At 42.0% G+C, this 26560-nt stretch overlaps 1 protein-coding gene across 3 annotated transcripts in view; it reads left to right on the top strand.

Moving 5' to 3' along the window:
* xylb (xylulokinase homolog (H. influenzae)) overlaps positions 1-26560 on the top strand; it is a 283379-nt gene that overhangs the window by 8931 nt on the left and 247888 nt on the right. For all 3 annotated transcript variants that reach the window (XM_059971798.1, XM_059971796.1, XM_059971797.1), the window contains exon 2: positions 15890-15972. In XM_059971798.1, coding sequence (XP_059827781.1) covers positions 15890-15972 — 83 coding nt within the window. The remainder of the gene's footprint in view (positions 1-15889; positions 15973-26560) is intronic.

The following is a 26560-nucleotide window of genomic DNA, read 5'->3' as shown; positions in this document are numbered from 1 at the left end:
CGAGTACAGCCTCAGATCCAATAAATATGTTAATCCTTTCATTCCTGGGATTATTCCCATAAACCTCCCCTGGACCCTTAATAATACCAGCACATCCCTTCTTAGTTATGTGGCCCAGACTGCACAAAATACTCCCAAGTGTGGCCTAACCAATGTCTTTAGACTTAATTTAGGGTTATAATTACCTATCTTAGTCTACTAAGAACAGAGATTATCTTAGTCCACTGTCCTTGTTGAATATCACTGACTCTCCTCCAGTTATATGGCGCCTCACCTGTGGCCAACAAAGATTTATAAATCTCAACCTAGTACTCAGCAGTCTCCTTCCTGGCTTCCAATGGCAATCTGGGAAATGTCTCATCAAGCTCTGAAGAGTCACCTACATTTTACCCAACTAGGCATCCAATACCTTCTTTAGTCATCTTTCCTCCTCCAGAATTCTGTAACAGTGGTGCACTGATGAGTGGATACTGATGAGAAATAGTCAATTAATACATTAACCATGTCTTCTAATCCATGCTAGGAAAGTATAAGACTGGAAGATGTAGAATCCTTGTGGGTGGAGTTAAACTGTGAGGGTACAAAGACCCTGTTGGGAGTTGTATAAAGGCCTCTGAACAGTAGCCAAGGTGTCAGATATAAATTACAACGGGAGATAGAAAACGCATGTGGTAAGGATAATGTTACAATTGTCTTGGGGGATTTCAAGATGCATGTAAGATTGGGAAAATCACATTGGTGTTGGAATCCAAGAGAGGGAATTTGTAGAGTACCTACAAGGTGGCTTTTTAGAGCAGCTTGTGCTTGAACACTCCAGGTGATCAGCTATACTAGATTGGCTGTTGTGTAATAAACTAGATTTGATTAGGGAGTTTAAAGTAAAGGTACCCTTAGAGGACAGTGATCATAATAAGTTAGATTATCATTATTACAGAGGAATAAATTGAATTACAGAGAGAGAAGCTGGCCAGAATTGATTGGAAGGGGGCACTAGCAGGGATGATCACAGAATAGCAATGGCTGGAGTTTCTGCGGACAATTCATAAGGCGGAGGATGGATACATCTCAGAGTGTAACAAGGAATCCAAAGGGAAGATGAGGCAATTGTTGCTGACAAGGGAAGTCAAAGACAGCATAAAACCAAAAGTGAGGGCATATAGTATAGCAAGAATTGGTGGGAAATTGGAAGAATCGGAAAAATTTTAGAAACCAACAGAAGGCAACTAAAAACTCCTAAGGAGAGAAAAGATGAAATATGAAGGTGAGCTAGCCAATAATATTAAAAAGGATACAAAATGTTTTTTTGCAGATATATAAAGAATTAAAAGGTGAGAGTGGGCATTGGACCACTGGAAAAATGACACTGGAGAGGTAGTAATGAGGGACAAATAAATGATGGATGAATTTAAGTATTTTGCAACAGCCTTCACAGCGGAATGCCAGAAATTCAAGAGTGTTGGGTGGCGGGGTGGGGGGGGGGGTTGTTGGCTGGTGGCAGAAATGAGTGTAGTCTAAGGAGAAGGTGCTTGAAAAGCTGAAAGGTTCTAAGATAGGTAGGTCACCTAGACAAGATAGGCAACATCTCAGATTTCTGAAAGAGCTGAAGATATTGCATTAGCAATGATCTTTCAAGAATCATTAGATTCTGGAATGTTTCCAGAGCACTGGAACATTGCAAATGTCATTGCGTTACAAGGAAGGGAGGGAGGCAGAAGAAAGGAAATTCTTCACAGTTAGACTGACTTCAGTGGATGGGAAGATGTTGGTGTCCATTATTAAAGACGGGGATTCGGGGTACTTGAGGCACATGATAAATTAGGCCAAAGTCAGCATAGTTTCCTCGAGGGAAAATCTTGCCTAACAAATCTGTTGGAATTCTTTGAGGAAATAACAAGCAGGATAGGCAAAGGAGAGTCATTGGATGTTGTTTACTTGGATTTTCAGAAGGCCTTTGACAAGTTGCTGCACTTGAGGCTGCTTAGGATAAAAGCACATGGTATTACTGAAAAGATACTAGAAAGAATAGATGATTGACAGGAGGCAAACAATTGGAACAAAGAGGGCCTACTCTGTTTGGCTGTCAGTGTTCTGCAGGGGTCTGTATTGGGAGTACTTTTCATGTTATATGTCAATGATAAGGATGGCAGAATTGGTGGCTTTGTAGGCAAGTCTATAGATGATGCAAAGATAGGTGGAGGGGCAGGTAGTGCTGAGGAAGCAGAGGCTCTGCGGAAGAACTTAGATTGGGAGAATGGGCAAAGAAGTGGCAGATGGAATATAGTACAGGGAAGTATATTGTCATGAACTTTGGTAAAAGGAATAAAGGAACAGATTATTTTCGAAATGGGGAGAAAATTCAAAAATCAGGTTCAAGGAGACTTGGGAGTCTTTGTAAGGATTCTCTAAAAGTTAACTTGCAGGTTGAGATGATGGTAAGGAAGGTAAATTATGGAACAATTCTTATAACTAATTTCAATAAATGGAGTTGCTGAACAAGCTTTTTTTTCTCTTTCAATGTGTTTTATGTTCAACAGCATCTTTGGCTTACATTTGACACCATTATTGATTAATTAAAAAAAAGCTCATGAAAAAGTAACTCTTCAACTATGTTCTGACCTTTTAATATGTAACCCAGTGCTTGTACCAAGCTTGTACTTTGACCCTAACTGTTGCATGTAATCTCTGACAGTGGGAGTCTGGCATGTTTCCATTAAAGTGCAGATTCTTTCTGGGGGAAAAAAAAAGAACTTAAAAAATTCTGGTTCCTTTTCCGCCTTGTTTTACAATCTCGGACATTGTGATGTAAATTTTGTTAAGTCACCCGAATTACTGCATGGTTATTTTTGTTCTTAACCATGCCAGCAGTTGAATAAGATAAAAGATATTTCAATTCAAAACAGTGAAGAGTTTTATTTAATTTATTTACAAAGGAGATGTGGATAATGTTTGTCATTTTTGTCATGACTCGCTCCATCTTGCATCTGTATTCACTTTGAGCTCTGTCTGAATCCCTGACTTTCTTTCTTTCAGTGTAAACAGTCCTACCCATGTATTGGGCTATCCTCTGCAAACATTTTGCCTCCATCATTGCTTTTTCATTTGAGTTTATTGGATCAGGCTGTTACCTGGAGTTACTGGCAGTTTGCGCTTACCTGATCTCAGTCACACTCTACGTGCTGCAGTCAGGGGTTAAGTTTTGGCAGTGAGCGGGCCTCGGGCATAGTGCGAAGTCTCTGTGCTCGGAACATCTCTGACAGAATGTGATGGAAGGGCACTGCTTTGCTTTGGAATAACTTGTAAATAATTTTAACAATTTCTGATCTTCAGGGTTATTTAACATCTAACAACATTGATGAAAATGATTGCAATACTTAAGATGATGAAAACATATTGAGACACTTGGAAGTATTAAGCTGAAGTGAATAATTACAACTTGCCTTTTACCTCTGAGCCACAGGCTCTACTTAGTTAATGTGATCAATGTGTTATGCCACTAAAGTGGTGAATTAAAGGATTAGATGGAATGTTTCATGGCTCAAGGATATAATGGTAGAATGAATTGGTCATACTTGCATAAACTTTCTCTATGGTTCATTTAGATAATAGTTGATTTATTGCCTTAAGTCTATTTTTAGATTATTACACTATATATAAAACACACAAAACATTGGCTAACCTACAAAAATCTTAAGCACATTTTCAAATTAAACAAAGCTACTATCTTAACTTACAAATCAGTCATAGTAGCTTGTCTTCCCATCTACAGTAGCACATTGATCTTCATTTTGAAGGAAATATGGTTTGCATTCAATCTTGGGTATTTCAGAACATTATAACATTAAATGCAAAATGATAATCAAACTCATTTTGATGCATTGCCAGAAAGAAGGAAAACATGCCATTGTTATGAACTGCTGTTTGGTTGCAAGACTATGATATTGTTGATTGTTGTTGAGTGTGTCATTCCCTTATCATTCTTACGTTGGTTGTTAAACCATTGTATAATTCTCACTGATGGTGTTATTATTTTGGAGAACCTGTCCTGGGCCCAGCAGGTAAGTGCAATTACGAAGAAAGCACACCAGTGCTCCTTACATAGGAGTTTTGCAGAGATTCGGCATGAGGTACAAAAAAACCTTTGACAAAGTTCTGTAGATATGTAGTGCAGGGTATATTGACTGGCTGCGTCATAGCCTGGTATGGAAACACCAATGCCCTTGAATGGAAAATCCTACATAAAGAAGTGGATGCGGTCCAGTCCATCGTAGGTAAAGCCCTCCCCACCATTGAGCACATCTCCACGAAACACAGTCGCAGGAAAGCAGCATTTCATCATCAGGGACCTCCACCACCCAGGACATGCTCTCTTTTTGCTGCTGTCATCAGGAAGAAGGTACAGAAGCCTCAGGACTCACACCACCAGGTTCAGGATCAGTTATTACCACTCAACTATCAGGGTCTTGAACCAAAGGGGATAACTTCACTTGCCCCATCATTGAAATGTTCTCACAACCAATGGACTCACTTTCAAGGATTCTTCATATCAAGTTCTTGATATTTAATGCTTATTATGTATTAATCTTATTTCTTTCTTTTTCTACTTGAAGAGTTTGTTTTCTTCTGCTCTCTGGTTGAGCGCTCATGTTGGGCAGTCTTTCATTGATTTTATTATGGTTTTGGATTTATTGAGTGTGTGCCTGCAAGAAAGGTGTATCTGAGGATTCTATATGGTGACATATGTACTTTGATAATAAATTTACTTTGAACTTTTCTAACTTTTTTCATAGCTTCTCTGTTTAATAATTGTGATCAGTCCTTTTTCCAAAATCTTTAAAATCGCCAAAATAATTAAATGTTACATTTTGTTCCCGTTATATGATGACCCAAGTTATTATTGTTTAGCTGACTAGTAAATGTTGGCTGTACGTGTATAATAAGCATGAATTTCCTCAGCCCCAAATATCCTTTGGATAAGATTATCTCCAAGTTGTATCATTCTGCTTATAGATAGAAACAGCATATTTGCACAGCACAGTTTTAACTTATCAGCCTCATGATTCTATCAGCTCAGCTGTTGTTCAACCTTGATACTGTTTTCACCTTGAGCTTAACTAAATATACTCTTCATGGACTCTGGAAAGTTGTTTGTCTATATCTTTACCCCTTCCTCACTGATGTTTAATGTTAGTGTTTGCCTTGATTACCTCACTAGTTGTTACCCAGACTTATTCACCATCTTTTGCTGGCGATTTACTGAAGATTCCTTTGAATAACAGGCTGCTTTAAAAAGAATATAGGCTGATGTTTATCTTGCTAAACATTTCCTGTCCATATACACTACCTGTCCAAATAGCTTGTAAATGTAATTTTACCCTCCTCTACATTTTCCTCTGACAGCGTGTTCCAGATATATCCAGCATGTACTGTGTGCAGAACTTGCTGCTGAGAACCCCTTCACTTCTTCCCCTATCACCTTAAACCTATGCTCTATAGTTTTAAACTCTCCTACCATGGAAAAAAAAGGCTGTGACCATCCACCTTATTTATGCCTGTCATGATTTTATAAACTGCTATAATCTCACTTCTCAGCTTCTTTTGCTCCTGGAAAAACAATTCTAGTCTATCTAGCCTTTCCTCATAACTCAAACTCTCCACTCCTGATATCCTTGTGAACCTTTACTGCATCTGCTCTAGTGTAATCACATTCTTTCTATAGTATGGCTACTGGAACAGCTTCAATATTCCTTGTGCAGTCTCTTCAGTTTGTGTTGTACAAAAGTAAGATGATGTCTCAACTCTTGTACTCACTTCAAAGTTCAAAGTAAATTTATTATCAAAGTACATATATGTCACAATATACAACTCTATATTCATTTCCTTGCGAACGTGCTCAATAATAACCATAATAGAATCAATGAAAGGCCACTCCAATCGTTTAACCAGTGTGCAAAAGGCAACAAAGTGTGCAAAAAGAAATAATGAACTTACAAACGAATTTACTATAAAGCTTAAGACAATCTGACAAACAGTTCAGTAGTAAAAATATAGCAGGCAATAAACACTTTTGCTATGCCCATATTAATGTATTTTTTTGACATAATCTCTTGGTCTGAAATCGATCTGGATAACTTGCAAAGAAAAATAAGAATTGAAATGACAAATTTTAGAAAACTTGAACACACTTAGATTAATACTACCTAAGACAGGAGGAAGAGGAATAACAGACATAAATGTACACAACAGTCAGATCAAACCTGTAAGGACAAGTTTTCATCAATGAAAACAGGATTCAGCACTCCGCATGGGCATATGTGATTCTGATAAAAAGTACACACCACTAAATGTAAATGAAAGCACCACCCAGAAAAATTAATTTATTATTACTATAGAAGAAAATGTTAACCAATGGAAGGGCGTGGAAGACATCCCCATGATCTGAGCAGACTAGATGTGGACAAGGAAGCGTTGAGCACTTAGCTCAGAGTTCAAAACACTTCCCAGTGAACCGAGCAGTTGCTTGTGGCGGTACAGGACCAGGTGGTTAACACAAAAAAAAAATCAAAACTGCATAATAAAAGATCAACAAAATTAAGATGATAAATGCAAAAATACCAAGGGAGGCCAAAAACAATCGAACACTTCACAGGCTCCTGCAGCAGTTTAACTCAATCTGATTACTTACACAGGCACAATCAAATGGTAAACACCATTCACCAAAACCTTGCTTTCAAATGCAAACTCATAAAACACAGCTTACCTTACTATAAATATAAGCCTAATCCAGTTTTATAGTCAGAATCAGTTTATTATCACTGGTATGTGTCATAAAATTTATTAACTTAGCAGCAAGCAGCAGTTAAATACATAATATAGAAAAATAATAAAATCATAATAAATAAATAGGTAAATCATTTACAGTATACATATTGAATAGATTAAAAATTGTACAAAAATCAGAAACAATATATATTAAAAAAGTGAGGTAGTGTCCAAAGCTTCAATGTCCATTTAGGAACTGGATGGTGGAGGGGAAGAAGCTGTTCCTGAATCACTGAGCGAGTGCCTTCAGGCTTCTGTACCTCCTACCTGATGGTAACAGTGAGAAAAGGGCATGCCCTGGGTGCTGGAAGTCCTTAATAATGGATGCTGCCTTTCTGAGACACTGCTCCCTAAAGATGTCCTGGGCACTTTGTGGACTAGTACCCAAGATGGAGCCAACTAAATTTACAACCCTCTGCTTCTTTCAGTCCTGTGCATGGGGTGTCAGGGAGAGGTAGTACCTCTGACGGGGAACACGTCGTGCTCTTCTGAGTAGTTCGTCCGCATTGGTCATCACCTGACACTCAGCTTTCACCAGTGGTTTCTCGTAGCTGTTTGCATGCAACAGTGGCCACACCCTGGGCAACGGCTTCGACTGGCCGGCAAAACCTGGTGAGGGTAGCCGATGGGCTTCAAACCCTCTTTGAATTAGGGCTTGTCTACCTACACTTGCGAAGACTGAATTCGGCGGACTATGCGGAGGAGACCACCACTTGGCGGTCCAGCGAGTAGAAAGGTGGACCCAGCAAAGCATTGTGGAGCGCAATTGGCACAGTGAGACACGTAGGACACTGCTGGCCACCCACTGCATCCCGACTTATCTCCAGCCGTCTCGACTCTGTCTTGCAACTGGATACAGATAGGTTGGGACGAGAGAGTGAGGCTGATGATTTGCACAACTCTCCCTCACTTTAATCCAAGTCAAGCGCAAGTCACGACTCCAAACCCATTCCGCTGAAAAACTTCACGTCCTGTGGCGATGGGCGAGTGGCGAAGCAGCAGGTGTGGATACACTGGAGGCTGTAGTCACAAACCTGCACACAGGCGGCCCAGGGCATTGGGTTGTTCTATGCTGGAATGAAGCAACAGTGGAGTTTGGCAGCCCCTTGGGTGTCTGAGCAGTCCTCTTTAGGAATCGCTCTGCTCGCCTCCATGGAGGAAGGGGCTAGAAAAGGTGCCTCAAACATAGCCTGCTTCATCTTACCCTGGCCAGCACTCTGCGGCTGGCGGGGATCCCACTCAGCGGTCAAACTACAAAGAAGACGAAAGTGAAGGTGCTCAACCTTGGCACGTGGAACGTGCGAACTCTGCTTGATATCACCAAGGCTGTCAGACCAGAAAGAAGAACAGCACTGGTCGCCAAAGAACTAGACCGCTATAATGTGGACATTGCAGCACTCAGCGAAACATGCCTAGCAGACAAGGGCCAGCTTTCAGAACGTGGTGGTGGGTACACCTTCTTCTGGAGCGGTCGCAGCAGCACTGAACGACGAGAGGCTGGCGTTGGATTTGCCATCCGATCCCACCTCCCTCATAAACTTGCCAAGCTTCCAGAGGGTATCAACGATCGCCTGATGATGCTTCGGCTCCCACTTGGCAATAAGAGGAGTGCAATGCTGATCAGCGCATATGCCCCAACAATGACCCACCCAGATGACATCAAAGATAAGTTCTATGAAGAACTTGATGAACAGTCCCACAGTCAGAGAAGCTTATTGTTCTCGGGGACTTTAATGCCAGAGTGGGGACAGATTACCAGACCTGGGAGGGGATTCTTGGAAGACATGGTATTGGCAAGTGTAACAGCAATGGCCTGCTGCTCCTCAAGACATGCGCTACGCATGACCTTGTCATCACCAACACCCTACACCGCCTACCTACCCGTAACAAGACATCTTGCATGTATCCACGCTCTAGGCACTGGCATCTGATTGACTGTGTCATCACCAGAAAGGGGGACTGGCAAGACGTGAGAATGACAAAAGCCATGTGTGGTGCCGACTGCTGGACGGATCATCGACTCGTAGTGTTAGTGTCCAAGTTTAACCTTTGCATCCTGCCTGTGAGAAGACCCCAAGGTCAGAAGACTGCAAAGAGGCTCAATGTCTCCAAGCTGAAGAGCAGCGTAGTTGCAGAAGAATTTCGTGAAGACCTAGATAGCAGGCTGCTTGACACACCCCAGGATGACCACACCAGCATTGAAGAGCAGTGGACGGCTTTCAGAGATGCAGTCTACTCTACCACTCTCGAACACCTCGGAGCAGCAATCCGTAGACATCAAGACTGGTTCGATGAGAACGACGAGGAGATACAGGCACTGTTGTCAGAGAAACACCAACTGTTCAGAGCGCACCAGAACGATGCCACATCACAAGCAAAGATAGATGCCTTCGCCAGTGCAAGATGGAAAGTGCAGAAGAAACTCCGTGAGATGCAGGATGTCTGGTTCAGCAATAAGGCCAATGAGATCCAAGGCTACGCAGACAGTCACGACACCAAGTGTTTCTACGACGCTTTGAAGGCTATGTATGGACCTAAGTCCTCTGGCTCCTCCCCCCTCAGTGCAGATGGGACTTGGCTGCTGACAGAGAAAAAGCAGATTTTGGAGAGATGGGCTGAACGCTTCAACCAGGTCCTCAACCGCCCTGCCGAAATCAATGATGAGGCCATTGCTCACCTACCTCAGGTGGAGATCAACCTGGACCTTGACAACCTCCCCACAGAAGAAGAAGTCAGAAAAGCCATCAGGCAGCTCTCTTGTAGCAAAGCACCAGGATCAGACGCAATCCCTGCTGAAGTCTACAAAGCAGGAGGCCCATTCATGATGCAGAAGCTGACTGAGCTCTTCCAGTCTATGTGGAACGAAGGAAAGGTCCCGCAATAGTTGAAAGATGCCAGCATAGTCCACATCAACAAGAGGAAAGGCAACCACCAGTCTTGTGACAATCACCGAGGCAGCTCCCTCCTGTCCATAGCTGGGAAGATCTTGGCTTGCATCCTGCTTAATCGCCTTCTCCAACATCTTGAGCAAGGTCTCCTCCCAGGAAGCCAGTGTGGCTTCCATGCAGAGTGTGGAACTGTCGACATGATATCTGCTGCACGCCAACTCCAGGAGAAATGTCAAGAGCAGCACAGCGACCTCTTTATGACCTTCGTCAATCTGACCAAGGCATTTGATATGGTCAGCAGAGATGGCTTATGGAAGATAATGGAGAAGTTTGGCTGCCCTAGCAGGTTCATCATGATTGTTCAGCAGTTCCACGATGGCATGATGGTGAAAGTTTTGGATGATGGTGATGAGTCAGAAGCCTTCCCAGTGACGAATGGTGTGAAGCAAGGATGCGTTCTCGCCCCTACACTCTTTAGCATGGTCTTCTCTGCTATGCTGAATGATGCCTTCCGCGATTGTCAGGATGGTATACACGTCAGATACAGGACTGGCGGTGGGCTATTCAACTTCTGGTGTCTACAGGCTGTTACAAAGGTAAAGAAGACCGTCATCAGAGACCTCTTATTTGCTGATGATTGCACCCTCAACACCAGCACAGAGCAGAAGATGCAGCGAGAAATGGACTGCTCTCATGAGTCTGTGACAACTTCGGACTTACAATCAGCACCAAAAAGACCGAAGTTATGTACCAGCCCGCACCCGGAAAGCCCTACCAGGAACCACACATCACAGTAAAGGGGCAGAAGCTACTGGCAGTCGACAGCTTTACTTATCTGGGTAGTACTCTATCACGAGCGGTGAACATCGATGCAGAGATCAGCAACAGAATTGCCAAAGCCAGTGCTGCCTTTGGGAGACTCCGTGAGAATGTATGGGAGCGGAGAGGACTCAGCCTTACCCCCAAGCTGAAGGTCTACCGAGCAGTGGTTCTCACCACCCTCCTCTATGCCAGCGAGACCTGGACTGTCTACAGCTGACACGCTAAACAGCTCAACCACTTCCACTTGAGCTGCCTCCGCGGACTTCTCCACGTTCGATGGGAGGACAAAGTCCCAGACACGGAGGTCCTGGAGCGGGCTAGTAACCACAGTCTCTACACCCTCCTACAGAAAGCCCAAGCCAGATGGGCTGGCCATGTCGTCAGGATGTCTGACAGTCGACTACCAAAACAGCTGCTGTATGGAGAGCTGAGCCAGGGCAAGTGCTCAATTGGAGGGCAGAAGAAACGTTTCAAAGACTGCCTCAAAGTGTCCCTCAAAGACCTCAACATCAATCCCAGTAGCTGGGAATCGCTTGCTCTGGACCGCCCAACCTGGTGGAGCAGGACCACTAAAGGAGCGTATGCAGCAGAAATCAGATGCACCACAGAGGCTCAGAGGAAATGCGCCACGCCCAAGGCTTGAGCTACTTCCACTTCCACTGCAGCACCTAACCTCACGTGTCCCACATGTGGGCGAGCTTTCAGGGCCCGGATTGGCCTCACCAGTCATCTCCTGACCCACAGTCACAAACCCTCCACCTGACAGAAGTCGTGGTTGTCTTCGACTCCGAAGGACGAACAACAACACACAGTACCCAAGATGGACCCCACTAAATTTACAACCCTCTGCTTCTTTCAGTCCTGTGCAATAGCCCCTCCATACCAGACAGTGATGCAGCCTGTCAGAATGCTCTCCACGGTACATCTACAGAAGTTTTTGAGTGTATTTGTTGATTTACCAAATCTCTACAAATGCCTAATGAAGTATAGTCACTGTCTTGCCTTTATAACTACATTGATATGTTGGGACCAGGTTAGATCCTCAGTCCTGATGAAGGGTTTCGGCCCGAAACGTTGACTGCTCATTTCAATGGATGCTGCCTGACCTGCTGAGTTCATCCATCTTGTTTTACGTGTTGATTTGACCACAGCATCTGCAGTGTACTTTGTGTTTATTAGATCCTCAGAGATCTTGAGACCCAGGAATTTGAAACTGTTCACTCTCTCCGCTTCTGATCCCTCTGTGGATTGGTATGTGTTCCTTCATCTTACCCTTCCTGAACTTCACAATAAGCTCTTTTGTCTTACTGATGTTGAGTGCCAGGTTGTTGCTGCGACAGCTCTCCACTAGTTGGCATATCTCACTCCTGTATGCCCTCTCATCACCACCTGAGATTCGACCAACAATGGTTGTATCATCAGCAAATTTATAGATTGTATTTGAACTATGCCTAGCCACAGTCATGGGAATATAGAGAGTAGAGCAGTGGGCTAAGCACACACCACTGAGGTGCACCAGTGTTAATCATCAGCAAGGAGGATATGTTATCACCAATCTGCACAGATTGTGATTTTCTAGTTAGGAAGTTGAGGATCCAATTGCAGATGGAGGTACAGAGGCCCAGGTTCTGCAACTTCTCAATCAGGATTGTGGGAATGATGGTATTAAATGCTGAGCTATAGTCGATGAACAGCATCCTGACACAGGTGTTTGTGTTGTCCAGGTGGTCTAAATCCATGTGAAGAGCCATTGAGATTGCGTCTGCCGTTGACCTATTGTGTTGAATAGTCAAATTGCAATGGGCCCAGGTCCTTGCTGAAGCAGGAGTTCAGTCTAGTCATGACCAACCTCTCAAAGCATTTCATCACTGTTGATTTGTGTGCGACGGGGCGACAGTTATTAAGGCAGCTCACATTATTCTTCTTAGGCACTGGTATAATTGTTGTCTTTTTGAAGCAAGTGGGAACTTCCGCCCATAGCAATGAGGTTGAAAATGTACTTGAATACTCACGCTAGTTGGTTGGCACAGGTTTTCAGAGCATTCACAGGTACTCTATCAGGACCTTCCGCCTTGTGTGAGTTCACTCTCTTTAAAGACAGCCTAACATCGGCCTCTGAGACAGAGATCACAGGGTCATTAGGTGCAGCAGGGATTTTCACAGCTGTAGTTATATTCTTCCATTCAATGCGTGCATAGAAGGCGTTGAGTTCATCTGGTCGTGAAGCATCACTGCCATTCATGCTATTGGGTTTTGCTTTGTAGGAAGTAATGTCTTGCAGACCCTGCCAGAGTTGCCATGCATCTGATGTTGCCTCCAACCTCTTTCAAAATTGTCTCTTCGCCCTTCAGATAGCCCTCCGCAAATCATACCTGGTTTTCTGGTACAGGCCTGGGTCGCCAGACTTGAATGCCACAGATCTAGCCTTCAGCAGGTGACGTACCTCCTGATTCATCCATGGCTTTTGGTTTGGGAATGTACAATAAGTCTTTGTGGGCACACACTCATCCACACAGGTTTTAATGATGTTGGTAACAACTGCAGCATACTCATCAGAGTTTGAAGATGAATCCCTGAATACAGTCCAGTCCACAGGCGCTCCTGTGCTTCCCTTGTCCATACCTTCTTGGTTCTCTCTACTGGTTTTCAGTCTTTGCCTATACTCAGGGATTGGAAGTACAGCCAAGTGATCAGACTTCCTGAAGTGAGGGTGTGGAATAGCTCGGTAGGCATTCTTGATGGTGGTGTATCAATGGTCCAGCATGTTGCTTCCTCTGGTATTGCAAATGATCTGTTGATGGTAATTGCTTAGTGATTTTTTTTCCAGACTGGCTTGGTTAAAAGCTCCCAAAATGATGGTGAAGGCATTAAGGTCCGCTGTTTCATGCATGTTGATCTCATTGTTCAGATCATCTAAAGCCTGATGGGCATTGGCCTGAGGTGGAATGTATACTGCTACCAAAATGACCCCATAGGTCTCCCGCAGTAGGTAAAAAGGACAGCACTTAACTGCTAGATATTCCAGTCTGGTGAGCAGAAGAGTTGATCATGAGGCATACTCCTGCACCTCTTCTTTTGAGAGACTCTATAGATCTATCCTGATGGTGTAATCTGAATTGCTGCATCCGGTATGGAAGGGGTTAATCAGGATTCCGAAAACTAAGGACACACGCGGTCCTAATGTCCCTCTGATTCAGCACTCTGGCTCTGAGATCATCGATCTTATTCACCAGAGACTGCATGTTTTCCAGCAAGATAGTTGGTATTGGGAGTTTAAAACCCTGTTTCCTTAAACGCATTGCATCCCTGATCTGCAACCACGCTTCCTGTGTGGAATCCTACATGGATGTTTCCGTCCACAATTAGTATTGTTTCCATCAGTTTTAAGCAGCGATAGTTTGTTTAAATGCATTAAGACATCTTTGTCGACTGTACTGACCTTGGACACATTTGTGCTTTTTAGCTGTATCAGGCCGAAACGAGATTATTTAATCATATCCATTGAGAGTTCTGCTGCTACACGAAGGTGCCCCAGAAGTAATAGTTCTACAAACTATATTATGACCAATCTATTATTACAGATGGGACAATCTATAATAACTGAGCAGATATAATATTACAGGATTGTTGTTGTTTTGTATTGCATTCACACTTCTAATAGAAGTGTGGTTTGGGAGTGGCAGACACAAGTCTGTCCATTTGGGAGCCGGGGTTGGATCGATCTTCATCTAGCATCTCATCCACAGCTGGTCCAACATGGGTAGCCCTGAGCTGGCATCGATTGATGGAATCCTTGAAGCACAGAATCTTCCATAGTATGTCAATGTGTTTATCCAGTTTGTGGAGGATAAAAAAGTTCGGGCAACTTTATAGCCATTCCAAACACACATAACATACAGAAAGCAAAAAGTGAATAAACCCGGAGTTTGCTGAACTATAAGACACAATTGAAAGACTATGGAACAAGAACAGAGTATTCATTGTCCCAATTGTAATATTTACATCTGGTATCATCCCAAAGTCACTACACAATAGCATTAAACATTTAGGCCTATACAGCAATATTTATGTAAATCTCCAGAAAGCCACAATACTAAAAGCCAACATAATAGTCCAAAAGTTCCTAGCAAATTGAGAAATGAGTGTGCTTGACTATGCCTGTACATCAGGTTTATCAGTCTGAGCTAAGAAAAGATTAAATACTTAATGATAGTAAATAAGCAATAAATATCGAGAACATGAGATGAAGAGTCCTTGAAAGTGAGTCCATTGGCTGTGGGAACAGTTCAGTGATGGACTTACTTTCAAGGACTCTTCATCTAATGTTCTTAATATGTATTGCTTATTTTATTTATCTTAGTTGTCTTCATCGGACGGTACCCTGTCTGATGAAGGCAAGCATGGCACATGTGTTTTTCATCATCTTGTGTATCTGTGCCACCACTTGCAGAGAATTACTTCTGCCTCATGGCCTCTGATCCACAATGCTCTGCTCATCCCTGTCCTTCAGTATGCATCTCTTGCCTGACTTAATGTATCTGCCATGGATATCTTATTGTCCCTTTTGTCCTCCTGGTATTATCATTGTGTTATCTGTTATCTTTTGCTCTCTTTCCTTGTCTACTCCTCAATTCCTTGTACTCTTTGAGGGATATGTTTGATTCCAGCTGCCTGACTCAATGAACACCTCTATATCCCTTGTTAACCAGGGTTCCCTAATCTTGCCAGCCTTGCCTTTCACCCTAACTGAGCATGTCGGGCTTGAACTCTCTCCCTCTCACTTTTAAAAGCCTCCCATTTGCTTGACGCCTTTACTCTCCCATTCAACTTTGGCAAATTTCTGTTTAATGCCATCAAAATTAGCCTTGTCAGAGATTAGACAGATACTAAACCAGGGGTTCCGAACCTGGGGTCCATGGACCCCTTGCTTAATAGTACCGGCCCATCGCATAAAAAAGGCTGGGAGCTCCTGTAGTTGACTAATTCCATTTACAGTTTATTAGTATGTGTTTTATGTGCATAAGAATAAAATTAAATTACATGTGTATGTAAGCTATCTTACAGATAAGCAAGCTGCCACTACCTGCCTTGTACTTACTTGGAGTGTTCTGTGTTAATCAATCGAATTATTGTTTTGCATGACGCATGAAGCTTTTATAGTTCTGTATATAAAGATATGCAGATTGCTTGGTCATTTGGCCACAAAAATTGTCCAAGAGTGGTTGAAATGTGGGGTGAATAGAATGGTTGGTGCAGGTTGATGATTGGGGCAAACTCACTGGATCAAAGAACCTGTTTCTGTATTGTATTCCTCAACGATTATGACACTTCTCTCCTCAAATCTATTTTCTCCTCTCTAGATGAAAGCCATAGTTATTGATGATGATCTGAACATAATCCATGAGGCCAATGTGAAGTTTGATGATGATTTTCCAGAGTTTGGGTAAGAAGTTTTACTCTCATTTGCTTCAACAAAAGAAAGGGCGGAAGAATGTGGAGTGGACACTTAATTACATTGTTCTACTGTTGAAGTCTTACACATATTTTAGCAGATCTACCAGGATTGAGTAGTGGCAGATATTCATTAAGAAAATTGGTCAATTTTTACTTGAAGCTAAATCTTAATCTAATAATAGCTTGAAGCAATGACGGTGTGTGAAATGGATATACAACTTTGTTCTTCCCAATTTAGCATTTTTCCATCTTCCCTTAGCTCCTTCCTTCTCTTTGGAAACTGCCTGAGGCTGAAATTGCTGGTTTAGTGTTGTATTTAATGGGCTTCTGTACCCTGCACCTTTACCATAGCTTGCGCTCATCCTCAGAGCTATTCTCACAGGATTAGCTCATCTCCTACAGTAGTTGTTCTCCATGGCTTTGTCAATACTGTGCTTCTGTTTACAGTGTTTTGCTTGGCAGCTACTTGAGTTCCATTCTCCATATGTTTGTGATCTTCCAGGATTCTGCTGCCTGTCTCCAAATTTGCGTGGTACTGTTTATCCATCGTCAATGTACTGTACTTGGTATCTGATATTATTCAGATCTCTCTATTTTCTCACATTCTTCGTCTGTGTGATTGCAACTGGCACTGCAAGGGTTTTGTTTTCCCCACCGTTGATGACTATGTCTTCAACAATCAAATCCCTCAGATTAGGATTTTTTTTTCATCCAATGACAAATGCGAGTAATATAGGATTAATGGAAACACTTGCTGATGGCCACTGCTTACTTGAGCTGGTGTCTATTTCTGTACTGTCTCTTTGACTCAAGCTCTAATAATTTAAGATGCTCCTAAAATCTGTAATCCGTATAAATTTAGTATGATGCGCCCTTTTCAAGTTCAACCAAGTTTAATTATACTTTAGCCACACATTAATATAGCCAAACGAAACTGTGTTCTTCCCAGGGCCACGGTGCTAAACACATTACCTACAGCACATAGCACATATAGCACATCTGGTTACAATTTCAGAAAAGCATACAGTCATAAAGAAAGAAAAAATATTCCCCTAGTTCGTGAATGGCATGTCTATAGGACTGATGGTAATTTGTCCTGGTCCAGCTTGTTTTTCCATTGAATGAACACTGGAGGGCAGCACAATTTGGCAACACCAATTCAGAAGGCGCAAGATATATATATATTCTAAAGGCAAGATGACACGACCATGGCTAACAAGCAAAGTCAAAGCCAAAGAGAGCAAATATTAGTGAAATGTCAGAGGATTGGGAAGCTTTCAAGTCCTAACAGGAGGCAACAAAACAAAATCATTAAGGAAAAGATGGAATACATATGTAATTTAACCAATAATATTAATGAGGATACCAAAAGTTCCTTCAGATACCTCAAGTGTAAAAGAGAGGCAAGAGTGGATATTGGACCACTGAAAAACAGTGCTGGAGAGGTAATGGGGGACAAGGAAATGGCAAACGAACTGAATAAATATTTTGCATCAGTCTTCACTGTGGAAGACTCTAGCAATGTGGTGGAAGTTCCAGAGTGTGAGGTGCCAGAAGGGTGTGAAGTTGCTATTACTAGTAAGAAGGTTATTGGAAACCTGAAAAAAAGATCTGATGGTAGGTAAGTTGATTGGATCAGATGTTGTACATCCCATGGTTCTGAAAGAGGTGGAGGAGGTGAAAAAGATTGTAGAGGCATGTGTAATGATCTTTCAAGAATCACTAGATTCTGGAAGACTAGAAAATTGCAGATGTACTCCACTCTTAAAGAAGGGAGCGAGGCTGAAGAAAGGAAGTTATAGGCCAGTTAGTAGACTTCAGTGGTTGGGAAGATGTTGGAGTTGATTGTTAAGGATGTGGTTTGGGATACTTAGAGACACATGATAAAAGAAGCCGTAGTCGGCATGGTTGTCAGCAAAATCTTGCCTGACAAATCTGTTGGAATTCTTTGAAGAATAACAAGCAGGATAGACAAAGGAGAATTGGTTGATGTTGCATTCTTGGATTTTTAGAATGGCCTTGACAAGGTGCCACACATGAGGCTGCTTAACAAGTTAAGAGCTCATGGTGTTACATGGAAGATACTAGCATGGATAAAGTAGTAGCTGATTGGCAGGAGGCAAAGAGTGTGAATAAAGGTTGGCTGCCAGTGACTAGTGATGTTCTAAAGGGGTCTGTGTTGGGACTGCTTCTTTTTACATTATATGTCAATGACTTGGATGATGGAATTGATGGCTTTGTTGCAAAGTTTGCAGATGATATGAAGACAGGTGGAGGGGAAGGTAGTTTTGAGGAAGTAGAGAGGCTACAGAAGGACTTAGACAGATTAGGAGAATGGGCAAAGAAGGGGTGGATGGAATATGGTGTCGGGAAGTGTAGGGTCCTGCATTTTGGTCGAAGAAATAAAAGGGCAATCTATTTTGTAAAGGGATAGAACATACAAAACACTAAGGTGCAAAGGGTCTTGGGAGTTCTTGTGCAGAATTCCCTAAAGGTTGATTTGCAGGTTGAGTCTATGGTGAGGAAGGCAAATGTGATGTTAGCATTTATTCCAAGAGGACTGGAATATAGAAGCAAGGATGTAATGTTGAGACTTTATAGAGCACTGGTGAAGCCTCACTTGGAGAACTGTGAGCTGGTCAGGGCCCTTTATCTTAGAAAGAATGTTTTGACACTGGAGAGGGTTCAAAGGAGGTTTATGAAAATGATTCCAGGATGACAGCTTGTCATATGAAGAGTGATGGTACTGGGCCTGTATTCAGTTGAATTCAGAAGAATGAGGGGTGACCTCATTGAAACCTATCGAATGGTGAAAGTCCTTGGTAAGGTGGATGTGGAGAGAATGTTTTCTCTTGTGGGACAGCTTAAGACCAGAGGACTCAGCCTTAGAATGGTGGCATCCTGTTAGAAGAAAGATGAGGAGGAATTTCTTCAGCCAGAGAGTGGTGAATCAGTGGAATTCTTTGCCACAGGCAGCTGTGGAGGCCAAGTCCTTATGTATATTTAACGTAGAGGTTGATAAATTCTTGATTATTCAGGTCATGAGGGATATGGAGGGGAGGCAGGAGCTTGGGGCTGAGAGGAAAAATGAATCAGCTATGATGAAATGGTGGAGCAGACTCAATAGATCAAATGGCCTAATTCTGCTACTCCTATATCTTATTGTCATGATCTGTGGGGGTGGGGGGAGGTGGAGAAGGAATTACCAACGTTTTGGATCAAAGCTCCTATTAGGATGGTTTCTTGGAGGACCATTCATCAACCCCCCTCCCCAAGCAAAGCTCAGTTCCTCAGCAGATTGTCTGTCTCCAGCATCTGAGATCTCTTGTGACTTTTGTGTGAGACAGTGGAATTAGATTGAGAAGCAACATCTGATGGTCATTTAAGACAAAAAATGATGCTAATGGCAAGGAATGTGCTAAAGCAATTGTGTTTAAAGATGAAGGTCAGAATGGTGATTTAAATGGTGATATTATGCTTGGAGAACTGGGGACAGAAAAAGTACAATAAATCCAATAAGAAGATGTGAATAAAGTACAATACAGTGTCTTCTGGTTAATTGGGATACACCAGGACCAGTACAGTTTGGCCTATTTAAGCAGCTGCCCCAATTAGCCAAAGTTTCATAGCAATAGTTAAACAGTATTTAAACAAAAAACAAGCTACCATTTAACTGAGTAACTAATTATGTATTTAAATAAAATACAGAACGAATTCAGACATTAACAGTACTACTACAGAACTATAAAACAGCTGCGTTCTTTTGATTGACTATAAATGAACAAAATCAGTGCAGGCACCTAGTGCAGTTAATGGACTGCCTTAATACAATGCTATTGACAATTGTATCCTCCAAATCTTCATTTTCCTTGTAACATACAAGATGATTGTCAATACCTTCAAATTTTTCATAGTTCCTAGACTTGTTGAACTAGTGAAATAGTTTCATTTTCACTCCCAGCTCTTTCTGGCATCTCTCAGCCTGAATGCTTGAAACAGCAGTGAGCAAAACAGATCTGAATTGTCTTACTGCTTATTTCTTGCTAACTATCACTGACTAAAATCATTGCTTTTTGACACTAAACACATGCAACTGATGCAATCTAAAAGCTGTTTGCTCTAAGCACTGTGCAGTGTTTAATGGCCACACCAGTGTATATGTCTGATGTTAGTTAGGAACTTTTCAGCAACAATCACCTGTCCTAATTAAGTGGCATAGTGTCCCAAATAAATGAAGGCAATGCTGATTATTTTCTTGATTAGTTTTTTGTTCTTTAAGACTTGTTCCATAAAAGCGGCTGCCCTGATTAATCAGTGGCCCAATAAACTGGAATCCACTGTTATTGAAAACAGTAAATTAGATTGAAAGATCTGATGGATTGTTTCACTGAAGCAAAAAGTAATTGTAACAGAATGTGAGATGGTCAGTATGAAGGTCAGAAGGAATTGCTCAATTAACAAGGTGGCACATAAGAGTAATATCTATCCAGTCCTGATGGAGGTTCTTAGCCCAAAATATCAATGATTTATTCCTTTCCATAGATGCTGCCTGACCTAGCATTTTGCATGTGTTACTCTGGATTTTCTGCCTGCAGAATCTCTTGTGTTAATGGTCCCTATCACCAGACCTCTAAAGTTTGAACAAAGAAGTGCCATTTTTATACTGACATTGAGTAGTTGTATACAGATATTGACTAATCCTTGTTTGCATAATCAATTACCAATCACTGTATGATAATACAGGTATTAATAGCCAATAGTATCTACATGTTAAAGGCTAATAATACTTAAGAATTAGTAAAGTAACTGACCAGTGGTAACTATCATCCTAGAATCCTTCATTTGCATCTTAATCTTGTCCTGGTAATATACCATATTGGATTGATTGCAAGAATGTGGCAAGTGCACATGGATACAATTGATTGCACAGTGAATTGACTGAGCCTCCTACGTGTGGCGGGGTGGGGGGGGGGATGATACTCTCTTTTGGGTGTGGGCTTTTGAGTTTGCATGTTTTCATTTTGGTGGGTCTAATCCATAGCTCCCACACTATGAGTTGCCCAATGTGTACCTTTGCTAACATGACTCAGTAAAAATGTTTAATCATATTACTCCATTGGCTTTCTTGCTCCACACAAATACGGAATATTTTGGCATCAAGGACCAAAACAAAAATAGCCTCTCTACCAAGCACCCAATCCATTTTGGGCTGCAGGTATGGCAAAGCGGATGACTAGAACCTGGCTTCAATGGAAGAAATCCTTCCTGGACTTCATTGAACTCACACCAATTTTAACACCAGCCCCAAAGCTGGAGGAAGCAATGAAACTCAGTCTGCCTTTCATACACTTGGGAGAACTCGGGCAGAAGTACTAAGGTGCTCTGGACCTACAGAATGAATGTGTTAGAGGCTTTGGACAATGTTTAGGGGATACAGGACAACGTCCTTACAGTATTCTTCAGTTTCTCAATGCTGTGACAGACCCCTGACAAAAATGTCCATGATTTTATCACAGGACTGGCCCCAGAAGTGCAGGAATATGAGTACAAAGATATTTCCCCCGAGCAAGTTCGAAGAAACAATGCTTATCCAAGCGTTGATTGTTGGAGTCCAAGATGGGAGGACTCAGGAGAGCCTCCTGTCTGAAAAGCACATTGTCCTAGAACAAAGCGTGCTCCACAGCTTGCCGCTGAGAGGTAGTGCACATGGGGCTGAATGATCGCACAGTGAATCGATTACACTGTCTACATGTGGAGCATTCTCTTTCACATGGGCTTTCGAGTGCGCATTTTCTTTGTCTCAGTGGGCTCAGTTCATAGTTCCCAAATGTAAGTTGCCCTCTGTGTACCGTTACTAACATGACTTGGTAAAAACATTTAATCATACTGCTCTGTTGTCGTTTGTGCTGCTTACAGTACGCAACAGATATGCCAAGTGACTCCAGACTCCTGCTGTGCTATGTCCTTCAAAGTCTTTTCTTTGCCTAGATCAGGGGTGCCCAACCTTTTTTTATGCCATGGACCAATATCATTAAGTAAGGGGTCTGTGGACCACTCGTTGGGAATCCCTGGGCTTGATTGACTGCATGGTATCTGTAAACTACCCTTGCTTGAACTTTATATTATTCCTTGTCTTCTTACAACTTCCACACACTCATAATTCTTATTCGGCCTTGGAGCTCATGCTCTATGAATAACTATGTTGTAGAAGATTGAGTGGAATTAACTGGCGCAGGCACAAGGCCTGTTGGACCTTGTATAGCTGAAGTGACCTTGACATTGGGGCAGCATCATGAGTCACTTCTCTACAGTTCCAGTGACCCGATGTAATCCTGGTCTCCAGTGTGGAACATTTGCATTCTCCCTGTGACTATGTAGATTTCCCTTGGGTGCACGTTCAACAGATGTGCAAGTTAATTGGTCTGTGTGAATCTAGGAGAATGTGGTAGAAAAATGGGGTTAGTGTAAATGGGGCTTGATGGTTGGGGCTGAAAGGGTTGTTTTCCTTGTATGATTCTGTGATGTTCTATGTCTCAGATTCAAGATACAAGCATATTTATTCAGCACATGCGCATTGAAACATAGCGAAATGCAACACTACTGGATGTGTGCTGGAGGCCCCCCGCAAGATTCGCCTCATATTCGCGTGCCAACATACCATGCCCACAATGCTCAGCAGAACAACACAGAACACAACAAGCAACAAAACAACAAGAGCAAAAAGCCCCTTCCCTCCCCCCAACCCATGTTAGATGAAATACCAGATTTATTTAAGTATTACTATTATGTTCCTCAGCTCCTGTGGTGGCATTTGAACCTGTGTTCCTGGATCCACTGGCCGGAACTCTGACTGCCAGTATAACAGTATATCAGTGCTATAAGTGATATCCCCCAGATAAAACTACAATATTACATGATGGAATAAAATCACCAGTGCATGACAGGTGGAAGTATTCAGTGATGTTTTGAAGTTACAGCCCATGAGCTATATATCAACATTTTAAAAGCTTAATTTCTCTATTATCTTATTCTATTATTATAGGCAGATAACTGTCAGCTCTGCCTCATTAACTAAACATATCAATGCTATATGGTTGAATGATTGTTCTTGAGGCAAAGGTAATTAGAAAAATTGGTATTTGACACTTGTAAAATAAAAGACACCTTGCAACTGTGATTTGGAGTTTGATGGGAAGTTTTCTAAATGCATGGTGAATGCAGCAGTATCTGAAAAGATAATAGAAGCTTGGAAAAGTTTTCTTGCATAAGTTATTTACAAATCAGTTATTATTTGAGCTGTAGAGTTGCAATCTGTGCTGTCTCAACAGATATTACATGACTTGCTGTATATAATCAGGTTTGATAAATGTTGGGCTGGCAAAATAGGCTCGCAGAGTTGAAAATTAGACTTTTGCAGGATTAAACAGTTGTGTGTCTATTTTCAGGGGAGTTTGCACCAGTCATATCATATTTTGATCCATAATGTTTTTTCAGTGTTCTGTTTGTGTCCATGTCCAGTGAACATAATGTAATATTTTGAATTTAACTGTTTTGAAGTTTTCTCCCATGTAATCTCATCATTCACAGAAAAACAGCCTTTAACGCTATTGTTAAGGTACAATTCCAGTTACTATAATGCGTTAATAGTCAGACTGTTGCTTATTACAACATATTCTGCATATTCTGCTTATTCTGCACACTGCTCACACTCAATAATTACTCTTCCTTGCCTGTCTATCAGTACTCAGTTGTCCCAATATTGCACCCTATGGGTCACAAAATATTCCCCAAGCGGCCACAGGGATCAGTTCACCTTCATCCTCAACCTCCAAGCCTTAGGAATGCTGTAGCCTGCATCTGATGATATATGTCGGATCTAGCAGTCTGCTGATTGGCATCTGGAAGCTAATGGCAATCTTGGCTAACCTTTGGTTTTCCTTTCAAGCCACAAGAGCAAGCGTGGATATTGGCCTGTATTGTATCTTTCCCAAATCTCATGTTTTCACTGGCCAAGTAAATGTCCTTGAAGAGAATTATCTAGAAACTAGTTCTGGAAATTCCTCAGTCTGGATAGCCGACAGTTCCAATTAGAAGGGACAGCTGGAAAATTTTCAGTCTTATTCTAAGTTAGTGACCTTGTCCCTTATTGTTGGAATACAATGTTGGCTTTATTTAACAGAGAACATTCTCCTGAAAGTAATATGATCTAGCAACGTTTGGATGTCCTAGTCAATAAGACACCCTCTGTCCACTACTTGTAAATTATCTATCTAAGACCATCTATAAATTCACCAGTGACACTACTATTGTTGGCAGAACCTCAGATGATAATAAGTAGGCATACAGGATAAATTGGCTGGTTGAGTGGTGCCTCACAAAATCTTTGAACTCAGTGTCAGAAAGACAAGATATTGAATGTGGACCTCAGGAAGGGAAAACACACATTAGTCCTCATTAAGGGGTCAGCAGTGAAAAGGGTGAACAGCTTCCTTGGTGTTAACATCTCAGAGGGTCTGTCCATATAATTATGAAAAAAAAAACCATGTCAGTGGCTATACTTCATTAAGAGTTTGGAAAGATTTGATATGTCACCAAAGAGTCGAGCAAGTTTCTGCAGATGTATGGCAGAGAGCATTCTGACGGGCTGCGTCATGGCTTGGTATGGGGCTCCAATATGTAGGATTGAAAGAGGCTGCAGAGGGTTGTATACTTGGCCAGCTCCATCAGGGGCACAATCCTCCCCTCAATTGAGGACATCTTCAAGAGGCAATGGTTCAGGAAGGTTCAAAGTATACAACTCTGATATTCATCTTCTCCAAATAGCCACAAAACCAAGAAAGAAAAGAATTGCAGCCCCAAATACCCCTCCCTGCACAAAAAATTGAACACAGGCACATCAACCCCCAAGTCCCCTTCTCCCTTACACAAAAAATGTGAAAGATCATGCGAAAAATACAGAATATAAAATACTTGGGACTTCCGGTGAGGAACGAGGCATGATGGCAGCACAGCACTGAGCGCTGACATATAACCCTCCTTTTTCACGTTCTTTAGGGCTCATAGATGGTCTTAATACAAGGTTGAGTTTAAGAAAGATCTGACTAAAGACATGACCTCAAAAAAAAGATTCGAATTCAACCAAGAAACAAGATACCAGCAGACAACACCAAGCTGGTGATTCATCCAAGGAAATAGCTATACTAATTTAGCAAACAATGGCAACAGAGATGGAATCGCTGCAAGAAACGGTAGCCCACTTGCTAAAGGAGTCGATGGAAAAGGCTCTTGATCCCATACAGAAGCATATGGCAGAGAATGACAACATTTTCCGGTCGTCAAAGGAACAAGTGGACATTCATGCTAAAAAATTTAGCATGGTTTTCAACAAAATCAACAACATTCAGAATGAGAAAGTTACTAACTTCTGTTTCGCAGAGGTGACTAAGATACGGAAGAAGCTAAACGACTTGAGGATAGATCCAGAAGAAACAATGTGCGGCTGGTCAACTTACCGACGGGTGCTTTTGGCAATGATCCAAGAGGCTACCTCCAGAAAATGCTGCCTAATTTGATTCCAGTGCTCAAGCATTCCCAAAGCACTCCATTGGAGATCAATAGAGCACATAGGATCTTTTCCAACAACACCTCAAGACCGCGGACCATGGTCTTTCGGCTTCTATGGTACACCGACCGGCAGGCTATCCTGGAGGGCGCGAGGAAAGCCAAATCTACTCTCCCTGATGACACTCAGCTGCAGTTCTTCACTGACTACAGCCCCGGCACGATGCAGGAATGGCAAGGATACAAGGAAATCCGTGCTAAGCTTCGACAGAAGGGGATTGACTTGTTCCTCATATACCCGGCGATTTTGAGTGTGAATATCAAGGGCATGAAGATGTTGTTTAACTTGGCAGAGGAAGCGAAAGAAGCCGTGAAATCATCGGTGCTAGGAGATAGGGAAGAAGACCCTGGGCAAAGTCCACACGCTTCTCAGGAGGAGATGGAACTGCATTAAGAGCTCGGACCAGTCTGTATGCGCAATCTAACAGGCACGGGCAAGTTAACGTCCTAGGTGTGAAGTTTTCTGGTTATTCTTTTATTGGAAAGTCATTCGATGCACTTTTGTATTTAGTTAACTAAGGGGCTAGTTTGTTTCTGAGTATTGCAGGTCAGAGTTTTAAGGTAATGGCTCAGTTAACTTGTTAATACAAGGATAACATGGTAAGGTGATATAAGTCCACCAAGAATATACTTTTTATCTTTTATTTTCTAAGGTGATATTCAATACACCCAAATGATATACCTAATCACGAACGAAGCTGAAAACAGCAGTGTGTTCTGAATAACTTTAGTTGTACATGTTCATTTCGGGTTATGTCTCCAGTAGACTTGTTTTTGTTCATGGGCGCGAAATAAGACGTCACTGGCGTCATTGCTAAGCGACGGTCTATTAAAGCAATCGTCTCTTGCAAGAGGTCTGTTGGGGTCTTGATTATGTGTTATGTTATATATGAGATGGGAATGGTTTTAAACGGGTTTGACCAGGACTTTTATCTTGTCTCTTTGATATGGTTGTC

Source organism: Hypanus sabinus, chromosome 6 (genome assembly GCF_030144855.1).
Source record: "Hypanus sabinus isolate sHypSab1 chromosome 6, sHypSab1.hap1, whole genome shotgun sequence".
Lineage (NCBI taxonomy): Eukaryota > Metazoa > Chordata > Chondrichthyes > Myliobatiformes > Dasyatidae > Hypanus > Hypanus sabinus.
This window is presented reverse-complemented; position numbering and strand designations above follow the sequence as displayed.